The sequence below is a fragment of the Motacilla alba genome, chromosome 24 (genome assembly GCF_015832195.1).
Source record: "Motacilla alba alba isolate MOTALB_02 chromosome 24, Motacilla_alba_V1.0_pri, whole genome shotgun sequence".
Taxonomy (NCBI): domain Eukaryota; kingdom Metazoa; phylum Chordata; class Aves; order Passeriformes; family Motacillidae; genus Motacilla; species Motacilla alba.
This window is the reverse complement of record NC_052039.1, coordinates 6,549,991-6,570,062: the sequence shown is the minus strand read 5'-3', so window position 1 is coordinate 6,570,062 and position 20,072 is coordinate 6,549,991. Positions and strand designations below refer to the sequence as shown.

Here is a 20,072-nt window from a genome sequence, read left to right as displayed (position 1 = left end):
CCGCTCACGTCACCCCCTTTCCCGCTGTGTCCCCAGCTCAGGGGTGCCGGGAACCGCGGCCCTGCCCGCCCACGCCTGCCCTGGCTGGGGACCCGGGCGAGGCGAAGGCGCGGCTCGGAGCAGCCACCGGCACGGGCACGGCCGCCCCAAAACCGCCCTCGGCCCGAGCCAAGCCCGGGAGCTTCCCTGTGCCATTGCCACCGGTCCAGGGACGCAGAGGAATCGGGCTGAGCCCGGCCCGGCGAGGGGAGAGGGGGGACAGGGAGAGAGGGGCCATGTCCCCAGAGGAGCTGCAGGGGGTGGGCAGGGCTGGCAATGCCAGGGGCAGCTGGCCATGTCCCCAGAGGGGCTGTGCAGGGCTGGCAATGCCAGGGGCAGCTGCTGCAGAGGAATGATGCTCCCGTTTCGGGTGGCTCCGGCTCCCTGCAGCCCCAGCCCGCTGGGCACCCAGGGCAGCGCACGGGAAGCGCCTCCGCTGCAGGCGCGGGCACAGCTCCCTGCGCCGGCCAGAGCCCACCGCCGCTGGAGGAGCCCCAGGGCGCTGGATGCCGGCGGGCTCCGCTCTGCAGCACCGCCGCTCCCCGCCAGCCGGGCCCCGGGGGGCTCCAGGGGGCTGCGAGGGCCGGGGGCTTCGGGAAACCCGGCCAGGGGGGCTGCTGGGACCGGGGCAAGTGGCGGGCCGGGGACACGGCAGCTGCTGCCCCTTGAACTTTGGTGTTGAGCAACAAGGCAAACAAGAGCCCAGGGAAGATCATAATCATGGTTTTATTTGTTATGATCCCACTGTCCAACTAATTGACTAGTTGCAAGTGACCCACAAAAAATGGACTGAAGATTTACTGAAACTTTTTTTTTTCCTGTTCGTTTTTAGTCCAACATAAATGAGGAAGAAAAAAAAAATACTTCTGACATTTCCAAAAAACAGAAATAATAGCAAAGTATATTAATATACATTCAACATATACTGCGCGTATTGATTACTACAATACAAAGCCATGATAAAAAAAGTGTGATACTGCGGATGGCACGGTGACGGCCCTGCGGGGCAGCTGCTGCTGGGGGGGGCCCGGCGACTCTCCCAGGATACAGTGTCATGTAAACAAAAGGAAAATGAACCAAAGGGACAGAGCAAAAGGCTTTCAGCGTTTCCCACCCTTCCCGCTCCATCCGGCGCGCTCCCCGAGCCCGCGGGGCCGGAGCTCCCCTCCTCTCCGAGCCTCGGGGTCGCAGAGCTGGCAGCGCCGTTCTCCCGGAGAAGGGGAGGCCGGGAAGAGGCACGGGGTAAGGACAGCAAAGTCACCTCTGCCGTGCTGGTTTCACACTTCCTTCTGTGCAAAGTCAGGAGGGCTGGGTCGATGTTTCCTTTAGTTTTAAAAAATATTCCGGAAAAAATGTCAGTAAGAAGGATCTGAGCTGGAGCTCGTCAAGTCCCAAAGGCAAGGGTGACAGCACGTGCTCCTGAGCTCCAGGGAGGGGGGGCCTCCCGCTCCATCCACCACGGAAAGGATGGAAAAGGGACAAAGAAGAGACCTCTGCACGTCCCGACTGTATAAGGAGAATTACCACTGTCGCCACTGGCACGAGAGAAAACCAGTCACAAGTACAATGTCATCAAAAGAAATAAAATACTTTGAACAAAAGGTGCAAGTCACAATTCATATAGAACAGAATCTAGTTAAAAATTTCTCTCAAACAGAAATTCCTTTTGCCTTTTATTAATAACAATAATAATAAAACAACATTTACCAAAAAAAACAATTCCTACGTGATCGGGAGGAAAAGCGAAGGAAACAAAGAAAAATCCGTCTGCCCTACGTTAGCCAGGAAAAGAAAAAACCCCAATCGTGGCAGATTTGGAAAGAAAAGGGGAGGGAGGGCAGGGCAGGGGTGATCCTGTCAGCACCCCGACACACGAGAGGGAACAGAGCAGACAGAGGTGAGACAAGAAGTGGATCGCACCGGGGTGGGGAGGACCTGCCAGGCCTGGACCCCCCAGCGCAGAGGGACAGAGCGGAAGGAGAGCGTGGCCTCCATCCAGGAGCGGCTCCAGCCCCCTTGGACCTGCCCGGGGCAGGCTGCAGGGAGGCTCAGCCCGGCCTGGGGCCCCGGGCAGGGCCAGCCCCCGAGCAGCCCCGGTGCCGAGGCCCATCCTCCGTGTCGGGCTCAGGGCTCTGGGTGTAGCTGGAGTTACAGGCAAGTGTGGCAGAAATTAAAGAACCCAAAGGAACGACACACCGGATGAAGTGAGGATGAGGAAAGGGGCCATGGTATTCCAGTTAGTCAGAAATACTACGGCAATTTGGCGCAATGCTGCTAGATACTGTTGGTTTAAAATGGACCTTTTCGTTTCAAAGCTGTACACAAACCCTGCAAGAGAGAGAAAGACACACGTTAGGGGACACCGGCCTGGCACATCTCCTCCCACAGCCCTCCAGCACTCCCGGGCCACTCCTGCCCCTGCCCCAGGAGAGACACCCTGCCGTGCACGGGGTCTGAGTGCAGCACAAGCCTGGAAGGAGGGAGGCTGTCCCTGGGCAAACAGGGGACAGCAAACGCTTCAGCACGGGGGCTCTGAGGGGATGGTCCCAACCCCAGCACTGGAGCCACGAGCAGGCAAGGTGACCCACGGCAGCGAGGCCCGAGGTGTGGTGAGAGAAGGACACACGGATACTCACTCCCTCCTGGTTACACCCCCGCCTGCTCCATCCCAAAGGGCACCTCGGGGTGCTTGTAGCTCAGCAGGACGTCCGTGATACATGTCGAGGGGTAGCAGGAGGTGTTGAGGTGCTGGCTGCCGTCGCCCAGGTTCGCGTGTTCTTGACCTTCCAGACCCTCCCCGCATTCTGTAAGGGCAGAGAGGCGGCTCGGCACCCGTGGCTGTGGCTCGGCTCCCCGAGGAGCTGCCCACAGCCCCTCCCCGTGCTCACCCTCGCCGTCCCTGTCGCGCAGCTGCTGGCTGGCCATCAGCGACGACTGGCTGAGCACGGCGTCCGACATCCGCGCCGAGCTGAGGGCCTTTCCTGCCATCAGACTCATCCCAGGCAGGTTATCCAGCTGCACCTGTGGACACGGCAGGACGCGCTCAGGGGGAGCTCAGGATCCTGCTGCTCCCCATCCGCCCGTGGACTGCGTGCCCAGGGAGCCTCTGCCAACCTTCAGCGAGGGCTGGGAAAGACAAGAACTGCAGCAGGCACAGCCTGGGTGCAGCCTGTCCCTTCAACAGGAGGAGGGACTGAATGGTCCAAACGCCTCCGAACTAACAGAACCACAGCACAGCTGGGGCTGGAAGGGAGATCAGGAGATCATCCAGCACAAACCCCTGCCAAGGCGGGCACATCTGGAGCAGGTGACAGAGAAACACATCTGGCTGGTTTTGGGATGTCTCCAGAGAGGGAGAGGCCCTACCCTGGGCAGCTGTTCCAGGGCTCTGCCACCCTCCATGGAAAGTTCTTACTAACGTTGAGGTGGAATTTGTGTTTTAGTTTTAGTTGTGTTTGTGTTTTAGGAGCCATTGCTCCTCGTCCTGCCACTGGGCACCACTGACCCAGGGAAGCTGGCATTCTCATCCACAGCAGAAGGGAGCTGTGGCAAAGCCCACACCCAGATTTGGGCAGGACACTTCCCAGCACCCCGAACCCCAGAGGGCACAGAGCACCGAGGTCTGGGCTACCACGACCAGCTCCTCCACAGTGCTGGACCCACAGCTGTGTCTGCAGAGCCCTGCGTGGCCACAGGCAGGCCGGGCTGTGTCAGAGGAGGGACCTGGCGGGCAAAGGCACCTACGTAGGCATCATCGCTGTTCTGGATGGTGTGGTGTCTCTGCAGCGTGCGGGGCCGCGGGTGCTCGCTGGACGGGGGCCGCACGGGGTAGCCCAGGCCGTTGTGGTCAGGCACCTGCATGGCTTGGCCGGGGGAGCTCCTGTCCATGCAGTTCCCTACGATGGACTCTTGAAAACCAGACAGGACAGAAAAAGGACAGGTTAGCACAAGGAACCTGCAGCCTCCTGTGCCATTGCAGAACTGAGATGGGATGCCGCACACACATGCTCCCTGCTGGCAGAGCGGGGACAGGACCCCTGGCTGCTCCAGCTGGAGTGGTGCAGCACCAGTGCCCCCAGCTGCACTCACACAGGCCTCTCCCTCCAGCATCAACATCCCAAAAGGTCCCAATGCTAGCTACCCTCCATCAGGTCTACAAAAGCAGCCTAAGGCTGGAGGCACTGGGGCAGGAGCACAGGAACCAGACCCTTCCTCACTTCTGCCTTTCGAGCCTGAGCTCGACCCCCACGTTGTTACACAAGAGCTGGGGGAGCCTCCAACACGAGATGTTCCAGCAGGGCCCCTTGGCAATTGTAAGCAACATAATCCTGCTGAAAGAGCTGGCCAGGATCTTCACTTTTATCAGATGACTTCTCCCTGCCCTCCCACAATCTGGCTGCGGGAGCACACGAGTGCTCTGCCTGGCAAAGTCCATCTGCACTGCAAGCTCTTGTGACTGAGGGCAAAGGCCACATTCCTATCAGGCAAAGCCTCCCATCATCAAGTACACGATGTTTTGGATAAAGTCCTGAGCCATGGAGGAGCCTGCCATCGGGGCTGAGCTCGCTGAGCGCGGACCCCGCCGAGCACAAAGGCCCGACGCGGCCGCGAGCGCTGGGGAGCTGCCCCGGGGTGACGCAGCTGCAGGTACATCCCTCACAAGGCCAGAGCTTTCCCAGGGCTTGGGCCAGTGGGAAGAGATGTCCTGCTGCGCTGGGACACTGCACGGCCCAGCTGGCACTGCAACTGCCACAAAACTGCTCCCCGAAGGGATCTCACAGAATCCCAGACCATCCCCACGTGGACCCGAAAGGATCATGCCTGCCCCTGCACAGAGCAGTCCCAAAATCTGCCCACAAATCAGCAGAATTCAAGTGAGACCCCATCCCGTGTGGTCCCCACACTGCTCAGAGGCAGCACACGGACAGAGCATGGCAGAGCATGGACAGCACAGGCAGCACACTGCTCCCCGTGCCCTTCCTCCATCAGGAATGTGGCACTGCTGCCGGAGCCCCGTCCCAGGGCAGAGATGCAGCCTCCCCCTTTGCTCAGCCGTGGGGTTACGTGCGGTTAACAGTCAGCTTTCCCGGAAAAGCGAGAAGGAAAACATGAGGTAACAGATGTTAGCGGATCAGTGCCACCCACACACTGCTTGGGATGCTGCTCCAACTGTGGGAACAGTGGTTGGGGCCAGCAGCCTGCTGCTCCAGCTCCACAAACAGCCCGGCCCCAGTCCCTGTGCTGCGGGTGACGAGTTCCCTCGGCCTGGAAGAGCCAGGACCCCAAAAACAGCTGCTTCCCAATGCCAGCACTTCACCTCTGGGGATGCTGCTCTGCACCCAGGGACAGACACCCCAAATTCACACCCCCAGCCCTGCAGGGGAGAGCCTTTCATCCCCACATCCTTTGTGTCACTGCGGCATGTGACGCTGGCACGGCGCTGCCGAGCCCAGGCAGGTTTCCCACGGGCAGTGCTCCCAGCCCCGGGACGGCCACGCTGGAGCAAAACTGGAGCAGGGCTGTTCACAGGCAGCTCAGCCACATCCCAAACTGATCTGGTCGGCTCTCAAGGTCCCCGGCTGCTATCCCTGGCAGATGCTGCCCAGACATCCAGAGCTTTGTGATCAGCGTTAGCACGCGCCCTTGGAAGCACAGACGCTCCCCAGCCACAGGGAAACTACACTCTGCTGCAGGGAAAACTCAGCTGGGGAGCTGGGGCAGCTGGGGAACACACCCCTCAACCTGCACCCTCATCACACAGTCTAGGGAAAAGAGGGGGAAAGCCAGGGATACAGGATTTGGTGTGGGTCAATAGGGGGAAAGCCAGGGATACAGGATTTGGTGTGGGTCAGCAGTGGGAAAGCCAGGGATACAGGATTTGGTGTGGGTCAATAGGGGGAAAGCCAGGGATACAGGATTTGGTGTGGGTCAGTAGGGGGAAAGCCAGGGATACAGGATTTGGTGTGGGTCAGTAGGGGAAAAGCCAGGGATACAGGATTTGGTGTCGGTCAACAGTGGGAAAATTGAGTGATGCAGGATCTGGTGTAGGTCAAACCAGCAAAGCCCAGGTGTGTAGGATTTGCTGTGGGTAAGGGTACCTGGGAAGCTCTGAGGTGACTCTGCCTGGACCCAAAGCAGTGCAGGCCTGAGTCCAAGTGGGTTATGGAGGCCATAGGGAAAATGGTACAAGCAGTTGCATCCCAGGACATAGTTTACTACAAACAGCCCTGTCAGAAGGGCTTACACAAGCCTATTTGTAAACATCTATTTGCTTTTCCTCATTTACAAGGCCTTGCAGTCTAAAGTCCTTCTCCTTTGTGTAACCAGTCCTTGCACCAGCAGTGTGGGGGCTGAGATTTGGCTTCTGACTTCAGCAGACCTCACCGTCCATCTAACAGGCTGCAGTGACAAGATTCAGACTCATGATTTCGTACAAACGCCCCTCCAGAGCTTCCAATCTCCGCTGAGCCTGGGGCGATTCCCCCACTCCAAGCACAGCAGGGAAGTGGAGCTCTGAGAGCAAACAGAATTCTGAATTTCGGAGGATTTCAGCACAGCCCAGCCTTGTCCCTGCCCCCCGCCCACGCTCTGGGGGGGTCAGGGCTTGGCAGCCCCACTCAGCCCTCTGAGCCAGCCTATTCCAGCCCGGTACTTTCCCAACAAACCCGTGCTGTGTCCCTGAACAAAGCTGGGCCTCCTGTGCCCTGGACACAGCTCCTCCGCAATAGGGCCCCGAGTGCCAAGGGCAAGCTGGTGGCTCCAGCCCAGCACCCCGAGTGCTGCAGGGAATACTGATCTGCCCACTCAGCCTCTCCTCAAAGCCCTTTTAGCGAGGGGCTCAGGGGGTGTTTTTCCTGCAGCAGAGCTGTAATTACAGCTCAGGCAGGAATGCTCTGACAGCCCAGTGCTGCCAGAGCAGCCACCGAGGAGCAAAGGTGCAGCTGCTTCCAAGGAGCAGGAAAGGTCTTCAGATCCTAATGGCAAGTTTAAACTCGCTCTCTCCAGAATCCACCCTTCCCAGGGATAGAATCTCGCTGCTGCTGCTGCTTCCCAAAGTGCCAGAGAGACTGCAAGGCTGCTGGAGCCACAGGACACTGACCAACACTGTCACTGGGTGTGTTTGTGGGAGCTTTAGCAGTGCCTGGGCCTGAGGGTCTGTGCTTAAGAGCAGCAATAAGTGGCTGCACTGTCACAGCTGGGGTGTGCTGGCAGCTGAGCTGCTCCTATCCCACGTTTACAGGGGATGGGGAACATCACCAACGAGAATAAATCTGCGGCCACCATGCAGCACCCCTGAAAAGATGGCACCAAGCTGGGCCCCGCTCTTTACCTGCCTGCAGAAGTAGGTCAAATTCCCAAGGGGAGCAGCCCATGGGGCTCCTTCCTTATTCAACCCTGTTTATTACAGAGGCTGTGCCTGCAATTTACTTCAGGCCACAAAAGCCAGAAAGAATCTGGGTAATTCTGTGCTATGCAGAGCATGTCAGGAAACCCTTGGTGTGCCGGGTGGGACGGCGTCCCGGGCAGGAAGGTGAGCAGCTGGCACAGACAGACAGCTGGCCTGCACTGACGGACAGCTGGCCTGCACGGGCAGAGCAGGGAGCCTTACCTCTGCTGGGCACCTTATTCCTGAATCCGGGCGCGGGCTGATGCCTGTACGGGTGCGTTGCCAGCTCCTGCGCGGGATTAGCAGTTCCTAGCAAAGATTCGGGGTCCCCGTGCCCTCCTGCGTTTACAAGCAGAGGGGTCTCGTGGCAACCTTTGGTCAATGTGTTCGAACTCTTACTGTCAGGAAAGCTGTCCCTGTTTCCCTCGCAGGCGCAGTCCTCCTCCATGCTCTCCGAGTGGAACAGGGCCGGCTGGTGTCCGTATCCCTGCGGCGGTGGCACAGAGGCAGGGACCTGCTGGATACATTCTTGCGCCCTGATTTTTAAGAGATGTTGGGGGCTGTTCTGGGGGTGGTACGTGTCAGCACTCTGATAAGGCAAAGACAACGACTGGCGCTCCGAGAGGTTCTGTCCCACGCTGGTACCCATATTCCCAGCATCCCCTTGACTCATATGCCTGAACAACTCTTGGAAATCTTGCTGCTGCTGCTGCTGCTGCCGCCGTTTGATGAGCTGTGCAAATTCTGCCTGGGGCAGCCGCATGTCCGTGTGCCCCGTGAGCGAGTGCCGGGGGGAAAGCAGTCCCTGGAGGATGTGCGGTACCTGCTGGTGTCGGCTGTAGTCGGGCGGTGTCGGGGACAACAGCGCCTGCTGTAGTGCCGATGCCGTGTAGTGCTGCTGCTGCTGATGTGCGTTCGGGGGGAAACTGGGGTACTGCTCGAGCTGCGGGACCTTCAGAGCCTGCTGGGCTGCAGGGAACCCGACCCCTCCCGGCGGGCTGTAGTTGCTGGGGGAAACGCGGGGCTGCTCCGGGAACAGGTGGGGGTGTAAGTGCACCTGGTCGTAGTTGGCGGGGGGATACCTGTTCACGTTCAGACTGCAAGGACAAGGAAAAGGACGAGTGACCGCGCTGCTCAGCGGGAGCCAGAGCTGCTCCTGCACGGGAGGGCCATCCCCAGGTGCGTGGGACGGCAGCCCTGGCCCGGCTCAGCGACTCCTTCCCAGGGACAGCGGGGGAGTGAGCACAGCGCGTCTCCCAGTGCCGCTCCCCGCTGCCCGGAGCCCGAGCAGGCGGCGAGGGGCCCTCACCTGTGCGACTCGGCGCTGTCGGCGCTGAGCTGCTTGGACAGCTGCCGGTGGCCGTAGCTCAGGGAGGCCATCAGGTTGGCGCGGTGCTGCATCTGGATCTGGCTGGCGCTGGGGCTCAGGGACATCCCCCGGGCGTGGGACGCCAGGCCCTGCCCGCCCACGGAGGCCCCGGGCAGGAGGCTGCTGCCGACCATGTCCCCGGGCTCCTGCACTTGGATGGTGACCTGCTGGGGCTGCGACTGCTGCTGCTGCAGGGCCAGGCACGTCAGCCCCATGGCCGGGGGAGGGGAGCAGTTACCCGACTGTGGGAAGATCGTGCTGTGGGATGGCATCCCTTGGAACTGGGACTGGGAGGCAGCACCTACAAGGAACAAAGACACTCAGCACCCCTGCCAGCGCAGGGCGAGGCTCGGGAGTGAGATCTGCTCTTTTCCCCGAAGCGCTGGACAGGGCTCGGATTAACCTGGGCTAGTGAAAGGTGTCCCTGCCCGTAGCAGGGGGCTGGAGAGGGATGATCTTTAAGGTCCCTTCCAACCCAAACCAGGCTAGGATGCTGTGATTCATTCCAGGACTCTGGGCCAGGCTGGGAGCCCAGTACGTGTCCGTATGGACGCTCTGTCATGCTGTGCCAGCGTGCAAAGGTCACAGCCAGAGCCCCTTGCACCAAAACAGAAACTCTGCGGAGCTGACGGTGATTTGCATAAACCTGAGAATATCAGCCCTTCCTCCCGCCCCTGGCAGAGATAAGTAAGGATCTTGTGACAAGGAGCCTGACAGCACATTCCAGCTGGCAGCTTCTCGCGAGCTCTCCATAACAGCAGCCCTTGCTGCCAGATGGAGAATCTTTTACATCATCAGCAAACTGTGCAGGGCCTGGGCTGGGGGGGGAACAGAGCCCTGGCAACCCCACGCTGCTTCTGCAGGGTTTGATGGGATCACACGGCCCTGCCCAGCTCCCAGAACTGCTTACCATGGGGCTGGAGCACGCTGCTGCTCACGGGGGGCGGGCTGCTGTTGGGTTGCCTGAAGAGATGATTGCTGGGGTGGTTTGGGGGCGGGCTGGATGGCTGGATCCGTAACCTACGCAGGGAAACAAGCACCTTCTCACCAGGCCTGCTCCTTGTCAAGATGCCGTCTCAGCTGTGAGAACTGATGCCAAACACTGCGTGTCTCGTTCAAAAGAAACACCATAAAGCCCTTGCCGGGGATCCCAAGGTCTCTGCAGCTTGGCTTCTCTTCTGAGAGCCACCTCACTTGTCCAAGTCACAAAGGGAGTGAGCATGACCTGGTGGCTACCACAGAAACCTGGGGACAAGGACACTGCAGGCTCAGCTCCTGACTCACTGTACCTGCTGAGACACCCTGCTCTCATTTCCCGTAACTCAGCCTCCCTCACCCACGAGTCAGGGTGCTGAGGGCAAGGAGGCTGGGCTCACCGAGGGCCTGGCAAGGTGTGAGACACCCAAGGAAGCATGAGAGAGCTTCAAGCCACTCAAAAGGCAGGACTGTCAATCCTCTGCTCAAAGCAGGTCTGTGCCTCTGAATCAGATTTCTCTGATTCTAAAGTCCTTCTGAGGCAATCCAGCCCAAAGGACCAGGCACATTCACCTGGGAACTGGCAGGGTCATTCTGACTCCATAAACCTCCAACTCAGCCTGGCCTCTCCTGAGTGTGTCAGCTCATCCCTGGGCTTCAGGAAGAGTCAAACCCAGAGCTGTCCTAAAGCCATTTCTTTACCTCTGGAGCTGGTGAGTGAGCAGAGCTGGCTGGTTTTCACATGGAGCTTGCAAGGGTGGAGATGGCTGGGGAGGCCGGATACAGTCCTGAACCAGGCACCACAAGAAAACAAGAAGTGTTTGCAGTCAATGTCTCAGTCAGTAAATTTAGAAACACCGCTGGGTGAAGCAGGACATATCCAGATTCACTGAGTGTCAGTCCCTGACTGCAGCCCTGGCTGCCACAGCTACCACAGCAGCTGTGCAAACATCTCTGCTGAAATCCTCCAGCCTTCCCGCTACAGCAAGCCCAGCAACCTCCCCTCCCTCAATCCCCCCGGGACCTGCTCACGAGTTGTGTCTGCAGCAGCACAGGAAAACAGAGCTAAGCCTTCAGCAGCTCTGGCTCGGGCTGCACTACCTGAATCTGCTGATGAAGGATCTGATGGTGCTGCTCCTGCTGGTACAACATGTGCTGCTGCTGCGTCTTCTCCAGCGTCCTCTCGTCCATGTGCCCACCGTACATCTTCTGGAGCTGCTCACACTCCTGCAAGGAACCCAGCACGTCCCATAAATGACCTTCTGGCTCACAGCACCCCGCTGTGTGCGGAATGGCACGCTCTGCAGCCCACCCCTCTGAGAAAAGCTGGCAAAGCAAGCCTAATCCATTCCCTCCGACAGAATCAGGTGTGCAGGGATGTGGCAAAAAGCCAGGAAAGCAACGGGTGCATGTGACACCGAGCTTGCACTGCTGTGTTCCCCCAACGCAGGCAGCAAGCTCTGGAAACGACACTTCAAGGTGACGAGAGCATCTCATTTGTGCCCTGCTGCAAGGGGAAAGGCCTGTCCTGGGGCCAAATCCTGCTGCAGCCATTGGCAAGTTGCGCCCGGCTCTGCAAGGAATGTCCCACAACACACTCAGGAGCTGCCCTTTCCTGGGACACCCCGGAACAGCCCCAGACTGCTGCTAGAGGAAACGTGGGAGAGCAGGAGCTGCAGTCTGACAGTGCTGGTGGGACTGGCAGGACACCCATGGGTGGGCACAGCATGATGATTCTCCCCAGGAAAGAGGGGGCAGGAATCCCCCCAGGTGCCCAACTGCAGGTGAACAGCTCATACATCCAGAGGACACTCGGGGTTTGCTGCAGTCACACAGGGCAGGGACAAACCCTGCAAAGTCCCCAGGGTGTCCCTCAGCCTTCTGTGCAGAGACTCCTCTTTTGCTTCCTGAAGCAGCAAGACCGAGGCAGTAAGAATTCCTTGTGCAGGCTGTTTTGAGGACTCCCTGCCCCTCTCACCTGCTGAAGCTGTTTGATGCTGCTGTTATTGCCCATCTTCTCCAGGTGGGCTTTGAAAGCCTGGATGCTGGCAGCCCCGTCGGAGAACCGCCGGACCGGGGAGAAGCGCTCGGTGGGGAGGTGCAGAGTGTTGGAGTCCTTGTAAATAGAACTGAACACGGGGGAAGGGGGTTAGTGATGTGACACCAGCCAAAACACAAACTCCAGCACAGACTTTCCATTTCCACCAGCCTCCCAGCTGCCTGGGTGCTCCACACTGGGCAACCAGAACGGGCACATCTGAACCAAGCTGTGCCCGAGGCACCTCAAGCACTTCCCCTTCTCAGTGTAGGTTTCTTTGTCATCAGAGGGAGCCACAATTTTTTCAGGAGCTGTTTTCTCCCCGAGCTGGGGCTCCCCATTATCACTGAGCTCCTGCCCTGCCATTAGGTGCCACCTGTGTTATCAGGAGCAGAGATAACCTGGCAGACACTCAGCACAACGTGCCTCGCAACAAACAGCTGGGGCTCTGCCTGCCCTCATGATTTCCGGGCAAGTGCTATCTCTGGAACCTGATTTCTGTGCAAATCATAGAAACACAGAATGCTTTGGGCTAGGAGGGACATCTTCCACTAGCCCAGGTTGCTTCAAGTCCTGTCCAATGTGGCCTTGCACACCTCCAGGGATGGGGCAGCCACAGCTTCTCTGGGCACCCTGTGCCAGGGCCTGCCCACCCTCACAGGGAGGATTTTCTCCCATCACTAAAGGATTTCTTCTGTAAAGCTTCTGCAGATGCCATCTCCAGAACCCAGCAAGCAGCATTTAATGCACAGGCTCCAGCAGCAGCCTTTGTCTGTGAGAAGGTCATGGAGACGTGGTCTTTACAGCACCTCTGACACCAAACACAGCAAGAGCCTGCCTGGCTGCAGCTGGAGTGGTCCTGAGCTCCAGAGGTCACTCTGAGGGCCTGCTCCAGGCTCCCCTTGTCACAAGGTGACTGATGCTGGACCACTTCCAGCAGGCTGGGCTCTGTTTGTCCCTGTCTCTGCCTTGGGAGGACACAGTTCAGCTTCCTTCCAAGGGAAGAGCTGTGCTCCTGCCTTTTGAAGCCATCCCATCCATTATCCTGATCCATTTGTTCTGCTGTGGCATTGATGGAAAGCAGAAGCTACAGATAAAATCATGCTGAGTTTTTGAAACCCGTGTGGGCAAGGCAGAACAGCTGCACTTCCCTGTACAGCTGTGCTTCAATTCTGCTTTCAGACATTTAACAGGACAACAAAGAAGACACATAAGATGGCTTAAAATAGGTTAAGGGCTAAAATAAAACCCACCTGCCATTCAATCATGTGGTTTATTTACACAATGGCTGCTAGCTTCTGTGCCAGGTATGTAATGAACTCGCTGTGGAACACTGTGTTTAGACCATGGTCAGATGAAATTTCCGTGATTTCACAGGAAAAACACAGAACAGGCTCACAGCATGTTACAACACCAAGAGTGGAACGAGCAGATACCACCCTGCTCATGATGCAACAGCTTCAGGAGTCCAGAGCCAAGAGCCAGAGGTGACACCAACATTATTTACAGGATAAGTGTGTTTAAAGTCGTGTAAAAATTCCGTTCCTGCTGTGTGTGAGGGACTTGGCTTACCTTTAGGATTTGCAGCAATCCTGAAAGCAGGACACAGCACATTCTGCTTGTTTTGCAAGCTGCACTCCCTATCAAGCTGTGGCCCTAGAAATGTTTCCCCTCTGCTCCCCCCATCCCCCAGGCACCTCTCAGGGAGTAACTTGAGGGCACAGAGGTGCTTATCTTGGTTTTCCGGAGCTCCAGCGTGGCACTAGCACTGTCTCAGTCTGCTCAGAGTTCACCTGTCCCTGCTGATTACATCAGTGCTCAGCTCAGCAGGTCTCTGGCTCCAATAAAAAGGGCTTTGTCAAGTCTGCCACTGTGAGCTGCCCGAGGGGCTGAACAGCAGCACCAGCCTGGCCTGGCAGCCACTGCTTTCCCAAGAGGCAGCAAACTCCAGTGTGCAGCTGGTTTGCTCCTACCACTGAGGTGTCAGAGCACTTTCAAGCATTTTTAGGAGGTTGTTTTTTTTTTTTGTTAAGAGGAATTGAAGCTCCCTCTGTGGCATTAGCATCCCCAGTTGACTGCTGTGACAAGGGCTCTGACACGTTAACACCTCTCCATCAGGACTGTCCCTCCCACACATCCTGATTGTGTTTAGATGCAATCCAAAAGTTCCCTCTTTCCCAGATAATGTGATTTCTTTTTCCTTCCCCACCCAGATTCCTTTTCTCACATCATTCCCATCAAGGGTTCAGGTGAGAAATGAAGTTACTCTCGAGGAGCTTTGCACAGAGACTTTGCAGTCAGAACACACAACTCTGGTGCAGAACAGTGAGGGTTTTAAGCTCTGCTGTGGATGACTCTTGGTGCAATCTTTTGCCTGCATCTGCCTCCAAAAATGCTCTGTAGCAAATCTGCTACCTTGATGCCTACCATTACACAGGGAAAAGCTTTCCTCTAAAAAAAAAAAAAAAAGCTTATTCCCAATATTTCTGTGATGGCAGCCATTCCAGCAAATCACTTCCAGCCACAAAAGCGGGACTGGAGGGAAGAGCCAGCTGATTCCTGCTGGTCCCTGCAGGCAGGGGGTCAGACACCCTCTGCTCTGTGGGTCTGCTCTTTGTCCCTGCTCCTCCTCCTCCTCCTCACCCCTCCCTGCCAGCGGGGTGTCCTCAGTGCTCCATTCCAGGGCCACCTGGGCAGGATTCCTGGCGCAAGCTGCCCGGCCGGCCGGTGCCGTTACTCACCGGTGCTGGTCGGGTCCCAGGTGTGGAGCCCAAGCCCGGGGTCGGAAGGACTGCTGTCCTAGCTGCCTCTGCAAGTCTGGAGGGATTTCAGCTGTAGGGTTGGTCATGGCCAGAGTGTGCCTTTTTGACCTATTTGCCAAGTATCTGCAACAAGCAGGAGCACATTTTATAAGAGACTGACGGGGGTACTCCGAAAACAGGGAGTGTTAGATAACCCAGAGCAAACGGGGAGGAAGAAGCTTGTGCAGTGCTCAGAACACACCAGGGACACGCTGCCATGCCCGTCACAGCACTGGCTCCCCAGTGCTTTGGGGACAAGTGTAGCTGCAGCTGCTGGTGCTCCATGCCAGCCTTGGAAGGAAAGAGGAGCCGTTTGCTCTTCCCAGCAGGAAAGCCACGTTTCACCTCAAGGGGAATGCTGGTATGTCCCTTTGGGAATACCCACCTGCCCTCAGCGGGCACTCGCTGCACCAGAGCAGGTCTGCCCCTCTGTCCCAGCCCCGGCAGCCAGGGCAGAGGTTACCCAGCAGGAGCTGGGCACAGAGCAGAGCTGCAGCTCCTTCCCGGGAGCCGTGGCTCCTCAGGGCCACCCTGGGCCAGCCCGGGTCCGGCCACCAGCAGCGGCCACCTTGTCCCAGCAGGGGAAGGGTGCGAGGGGCACGGCAGGCTGCCCGAGGAGCGTGAGGAAGGGCTGGGCTGAGGCAGGGCTGTGCCAGCCCGGTCCAAGTGCGCCATCTAGTCCCTGCTCAAAGTCGGGAATGGCCCGGGATGCGCAGGGAACGGGAACCGAGCAGCAAGAGGGTTCCTCCCTCTGGAGCCACCAGCACCAGGGCCGGGCTTGCCTCTCACACCTGAGCTGGGAGGCAACAGCTTAAACAAAAGCCCGCTCTGCACTGGAAAAGAGCTGCAGGTCTCCTGCAAAGCCCCCAGAGAGCAGGGAGGGGAACTCGGAGCCTCCGCTCCGGCAAGGATGTGAGGAAGGACCAGAGAGAGCTGCTGCCTGCCTGCTGCTCCTGGCCCAGCCGAGCCCAGGGCAGCGGGGCTGGCAGAGGGGGGCTGAAGCCCCTGCCCAGGGCTGGCACTGCACCAGGCTGTGCCCGCTCAAGGACACTGGGATGAGCTCACCCCTTCCTGCCCTGTGAACCAGCAGCGAGGCAGCTCCGGTGACCAGGCCAAGCACCGCTCGGGCACTGACACCTGCAAACCCTCACCTCTGCTCTTTTCCCCTGCTACTGCCCCGGGAAGCAGAAAGAGCAGCAAGCAATACAGACTTGCCCAAACGCAGCCTCTCTCTGCTGCTGAAGCCACTTAAGCAGAAGCAGCAGGTTAACAGTGCCGTGGTGCCCCGCCAAAGCCCGTGCCATTAGCTGTTTAAGAATCATTTGATGTAGACAGGGAAAGGTTCCCAAAGAGCTTTACTGCTGTGGTTTGCTAAGATCATTTCATTTCAGCCCTCCAGGGAACAATCCAATCACGAGCTCTAACAGCGTTTCGGGTGGAAGAAAGTTTCCCAAAGCTCAAAGGAGACGTGACTGCTCCCTGGAACAGAGAGAAGACTGTGCTCTGCTTTCAAGGTCACATTAAGGAGGCCAAAAGCTGCTCACTGGTGGCTGCAAACAGAGTATTTGGGGCAGTGTTCTGAGAAGCTAAATATTTGCATCTGTCCCTGATGTTAATGCTATTTACCCTTCTCCTCTGATGACTACTGACATGTCGCAACGCAAGGGGGTGGAGAACAAGTTAACACACAACCTGGATGGTGCTTTTTCAAGGCCATCTGGTGGAAGAAGAACATGTGCTGTGAAAGAACTAAGGGCAGCACCGTCGAGAGCAGTGAAGTGACCTCTGAGTCCAGGGGGACTTGGTTTTCAGTGGGATCTGAACATTTCAGTGCCTTGCAAAACACTGCACAGGGGTTTCCAAATGTTTCCAGCTGAGCTGATGCTTTAAAGGCTCAACCGAAACCTTCAGTTCAGAATAGTGAAAATCTGCCCAGGTAAGATGTCCAGGCATCCCCTTGCCAAGAATGAGATTTATTATGTTTGCAGCCAAGAAGACCACCTGCTGTTTGAGGTGCTGTCAGAGGACATTACTGGCCCTACATTAGAACTGTTAACGGCTGCTGGAGCTATTACTGAGCCTGCAAGTAGACTTTCCAGGCTGAGGTATGCAAAGGGAGCCTCAGTGCACAGCCTGTCACTGCTCACACCCACTGTTCCCTGGGAGCACTGAGAGGAGCACAGCCGGCCAAGGCTCTGGAGCACGATCTGCACCCACCCCAGTGTCACCCTGCCTGCAACAACCCCCAGTCTGAACCCTCGTGAGCCCCTGAGGAGCCACTCCCTTACCCAGGTGATGACCTGTACAAAGGGGGATCCAGAAAGCTCTTCCAGTTTGAGGTAAGAAGCAGGAGCACCCACCACACGTAGTGCCCAGCTGGTTAGCAGAGAGGAAACTATGCAAAAGCTCCTAAGAAAATGTTAGCAAGGCCATGGTTAGTGTGTTCATGGACTGAGAAAGTACAAGCACATTCTACCCACTTCCTACAATGTGTTTAGAGCAGACACAGAGAACAGAAGTTCCCAGCCTGAGAGCTAATAATGCTTCCTTTATTGGAGCAGACTATTTTAAGGCCTGATGCTAAAATTAGCAGCTAGAGGTACCCGTAATTCCAGCAAGCTCACTTTGTTTGAGGCATCAGAGTTGGATGTTTACTGCATGTCTTGATACAAAAGCTGCTGCACTGGCACCCAAGGCCACAGAGGAGATTCTCCCACCTCCAGCACCCGGCAGGGAGGGGAATCCCTCGGCACTCACTTGGCAGGTTAGTGTGGATTGCATGCTGGTGCACACTAAGCAAAGGAATTTAGCAGCTCCAAGAGTTTCTGGAGAACCTACTGCTCAATCAGCTACCCATTTCAGGGGAATCCAGCTTTGCAAGCACCCACAAGTGCCAGAGGAGCAACTGCCTACAGTATTCAACACCCAGAGGAACAGGAGAGGTGCTGAGCCTTCGCTGTAAAATCAACAGTGGTGCCCTGATGAGGTGGCTGTGTTTGAATCAGCTCTGGAACAGCCCAAGGTGAGCCTTGTGGAGGTAGGAAGGGCAAATGTTAACAGTGGCAGTTACCTCTGCACAGCTTCCTGGTCCGGCTCCCCATCAGAGCTCTCCTCGTCCACAGGGGTGACAGCTGGCACAGCCTGTGGAGAGACAAGCCACGGCTCAGGAGGACACCCCGCACTGTCCCCTCTATGCAGGGGACACCTGATCTTCCCAAACAAGCTTCCACAGGGGTGTGTGTGCGCTGGCTCCTCCGCAGCACCAAGGAAACCCGGCCAAGAACCCCTTCCAACATTCCTTCCCCAGTCCAAGTGCCTGGGCAGGGCTGCTGCTACTTGGAGAATTCATTGATACAGATGAGCGAGAATACGCCTGAACGCCCGAGAGGGACACTGGAGTTTTCTCCACGGGATCAGCAAAAGCAACCATTGAAAAGTGCACAAACACCATCGGTTCCAGAGAGGAACACACAGCCCCGCCTGCCTCCTCCGGGAGAGCGCAGCCAGTCCCGCAAGGGGAGCAGGAGAACCTTTGGCAGCGAGCAGACACATCCCTGCGGCGAGGGGCCCTGGGCACCTCTGCCTGCAGGAGAGGACGTTTTGAAGCCGTGTGCCCTCCCTGTGCTACTCACTGGCGTCATGGTGACGAGCGGCGAGGGGCCGCGGGGCCGCTTGAGCAGCTGCTGCGCGTGCAGCTGGATGTTGGCCCCGCCGTCGGACGCGCGCCGGCCCAGCGGGCCCATCCCGTTCAGCAGCTGCAGCGTGGGGGGCTGCAGCAGGGACTGCTCCTGCAACACACACACAGCACCGTCAGACACCCCGGCCACAGCCCCGGGTCACGCTGCGGGAGGAGACAGGCCCTCCGGGCTTCAGGGATGTCAGCAGCAGCTCCAGGGAGGTGGGGCAGGGGCGGGCAGCGTCAGTGGATGAGCAGGGTTTAGCTCTGCAGCTCCCTGCAGCTCAAAGCCAGGCAGCACAGTCCTGTTTCTCCCCAGCCCATGTATTAATCTCACATTGCACTGCTCTTTCATTCTTCGGCTTTTTCACAGAATCACAGAATGGTCTGGGCTGGAAAGGACCTTAAAGATCATCTCATTCCAACCCCCTGCCAAGGGCAGGGACACCTTCCACTAGCCCAGGTTGCTCAGAGCTCCATCCAGCCTGGCCTCGGACACTTCCAGGGATGGGGTATCTGCAGCTTTTCTGGGCAAAAAAAGCACCTGCTCCAGTGCCTCACCACTCTCACACTAAGGAATATTTTCCCTATGTTTGATCTAAACCTACTTTAGAGAACCAACTGGAATCATACATAAAGAGAGTAATTCTTGAGGCCCATGCAGTCCAAGGAGGGACGAACGGAGGGAGCACAAACAGCCCTCCCACCTGGCAGGGCACAGAGCACAGCAGGGATCATGGGCAGTACCTTGTACTCCAGCTGCCCCGTGGGCTGCAGGGTCTGCCTGGGCAGCACATTGTGCATGAAGTTCACGTTCGGGGTCACCTGCAGGAACGGAGCCTGAGGAGTGACACGGGGGAAGCCAGGCAGGAGCTTCTGCAGGTCTTCCATGACTTCCGTCCTGTACAATCACATTTGGAGAGGGCAATCAGCCATGATGTGAGGAAACCCCTCACAGACCCAGCACACCCAGCTTCCCTTCACAAAAAGCTTCTTTTATTTCTGGAAAATGGTCAAACAGAGCAGCCAAGCCACTCTTTGGTTTTATTTATCCCTTTTTTCCTCTCCATGTTGGGATTTGGCAGAATTAGCTCTTGGGCATTAACCTCGATGGCATTTATCACAAAAACTTCACCTTGGACGTGACAGCAGTGCAGCTCAGGTGAGACACTTGCCTCGCCCAAAGCACAGCTTACCCAGAGCGGATCAGGAAGGGCAGGAGGAAAGTACCTCATCCCCATCTAAAACACTGACCAAGCTGTGCAGGGGGACTGGCACCTTTTAAGGAACACCCAGAAGGACCACAGGCTCATCTGGGAGTGAACGTGCAGGCTGCAGTGCAGTACTCACCGGGGGTCAGCTACTCCCACTGTGTGCCTCCTCATGGAGAGGTAGCGGACCAGAGCCTCGGGTGACGGCTCCTCCCCTTCATCGCTGTCCAAGTTCATTGTTCCATCAGTCTGGGCAGGACAAACATTGGAGATGTTGAAATGCAACATGAGGATCAAAGGAAAGGCTTCAGCGTGAGCCAGAAAAAGAGCTTTGCAGGGGTCATGGGGATGTGCCTCACCTCCACAATTTGGTTCTCAGGGTTGATGAGCTGCACTTGGGGCACGTTGATGTTCATGGTGTTGCCTGTCTGTTCTGTCTGCTGAGTGGAGAGATCAGGATCAGAAGACACAAACACAGCCTTGCTTTACAAACACTGCTGGATTAACACCAGCCCATAGCACCTGGAACAGGGAGGTGACCCTGGAGCCAGTGAAGAGCTGTTTATTCTCAAGAGG

At 57.3% G+C, this 20,072-nt stretch overlaps 1 protein-coding gene across 4 annotated transcripts in view; it reads right to left on the bottom strand.

Annotated features, from left to right (window-relative positions):
- Positions 1-746: 746 nt before the first annotated feature.
- SIK3 (SIK family kinase 3) overlaps positions 747-20,072 on the bottom strand; it is a 69,421-nt gene continuing 50,095 nt past the window's right edge. Inside the window, exons 10-25 of one of the 4 annotated variants that reach the window (XM_038161220.1) lie at positions 19,856-19,936; positions 19,636-19,745; positions 19,033-19,186; positions 18,242-18,397; positions 17,680-17,750; positions 14,550-14,693; positions 11,749-11,899; positions 10,872-10,997; positions 10,473-10,558; positions 9,706-9,815; positions 8,736-9,096; positions 7,649-8,523; positions 3,784-3,947; positions 2,928-3,060; positions 2,676-2,843; positions 747-2,367 (exon numbers count right to left, since the gene is read on the bottom strand). In XM_038161220.1, coding sequence (XP_038017148.1) covers positions 2,686-2,843; positions 2,928-3,060; positions 3,784-3,947; positions 7,649-8,523; positions 8,736-9,096; positions 9,706-9,815; positions 10,473-10,558; positions 10,872-10,997; positions 11,749-11,899; positions 14,550-14,693; positions 17,680-17,750; positions 18,242-18,397; positions 19,033-19,186; positions 19,636-19,745; positions 19,856-19,936 — 2,880 coding nt within the window. In that variant the 3' untranslated portion in view covers positions 747-2,367; positions 2,676-2,685. The remainder of the gene's footprint in view (positions 2,368-2,675; positions 2,844-2,927; positions 3,061-3,783; positions 3,948-7,648; positions 8,524-8,735; positions 9,097-9,705; positions 9,816-10,472; positions 10,559-10,871; positions 10,998-11,748; positions 11,900-14,549; positions 14,694-17,679; positions 17,751-18,241; positions 18,398-19,032; positions 19,187-19,635; positions 19,746-19,855; positions 19,937-20,072) is intronic. The other 3 variants (XM_038161221.1, XM_038161222.1, XM_038161223.1) reach the window with 3 other exon arrangements.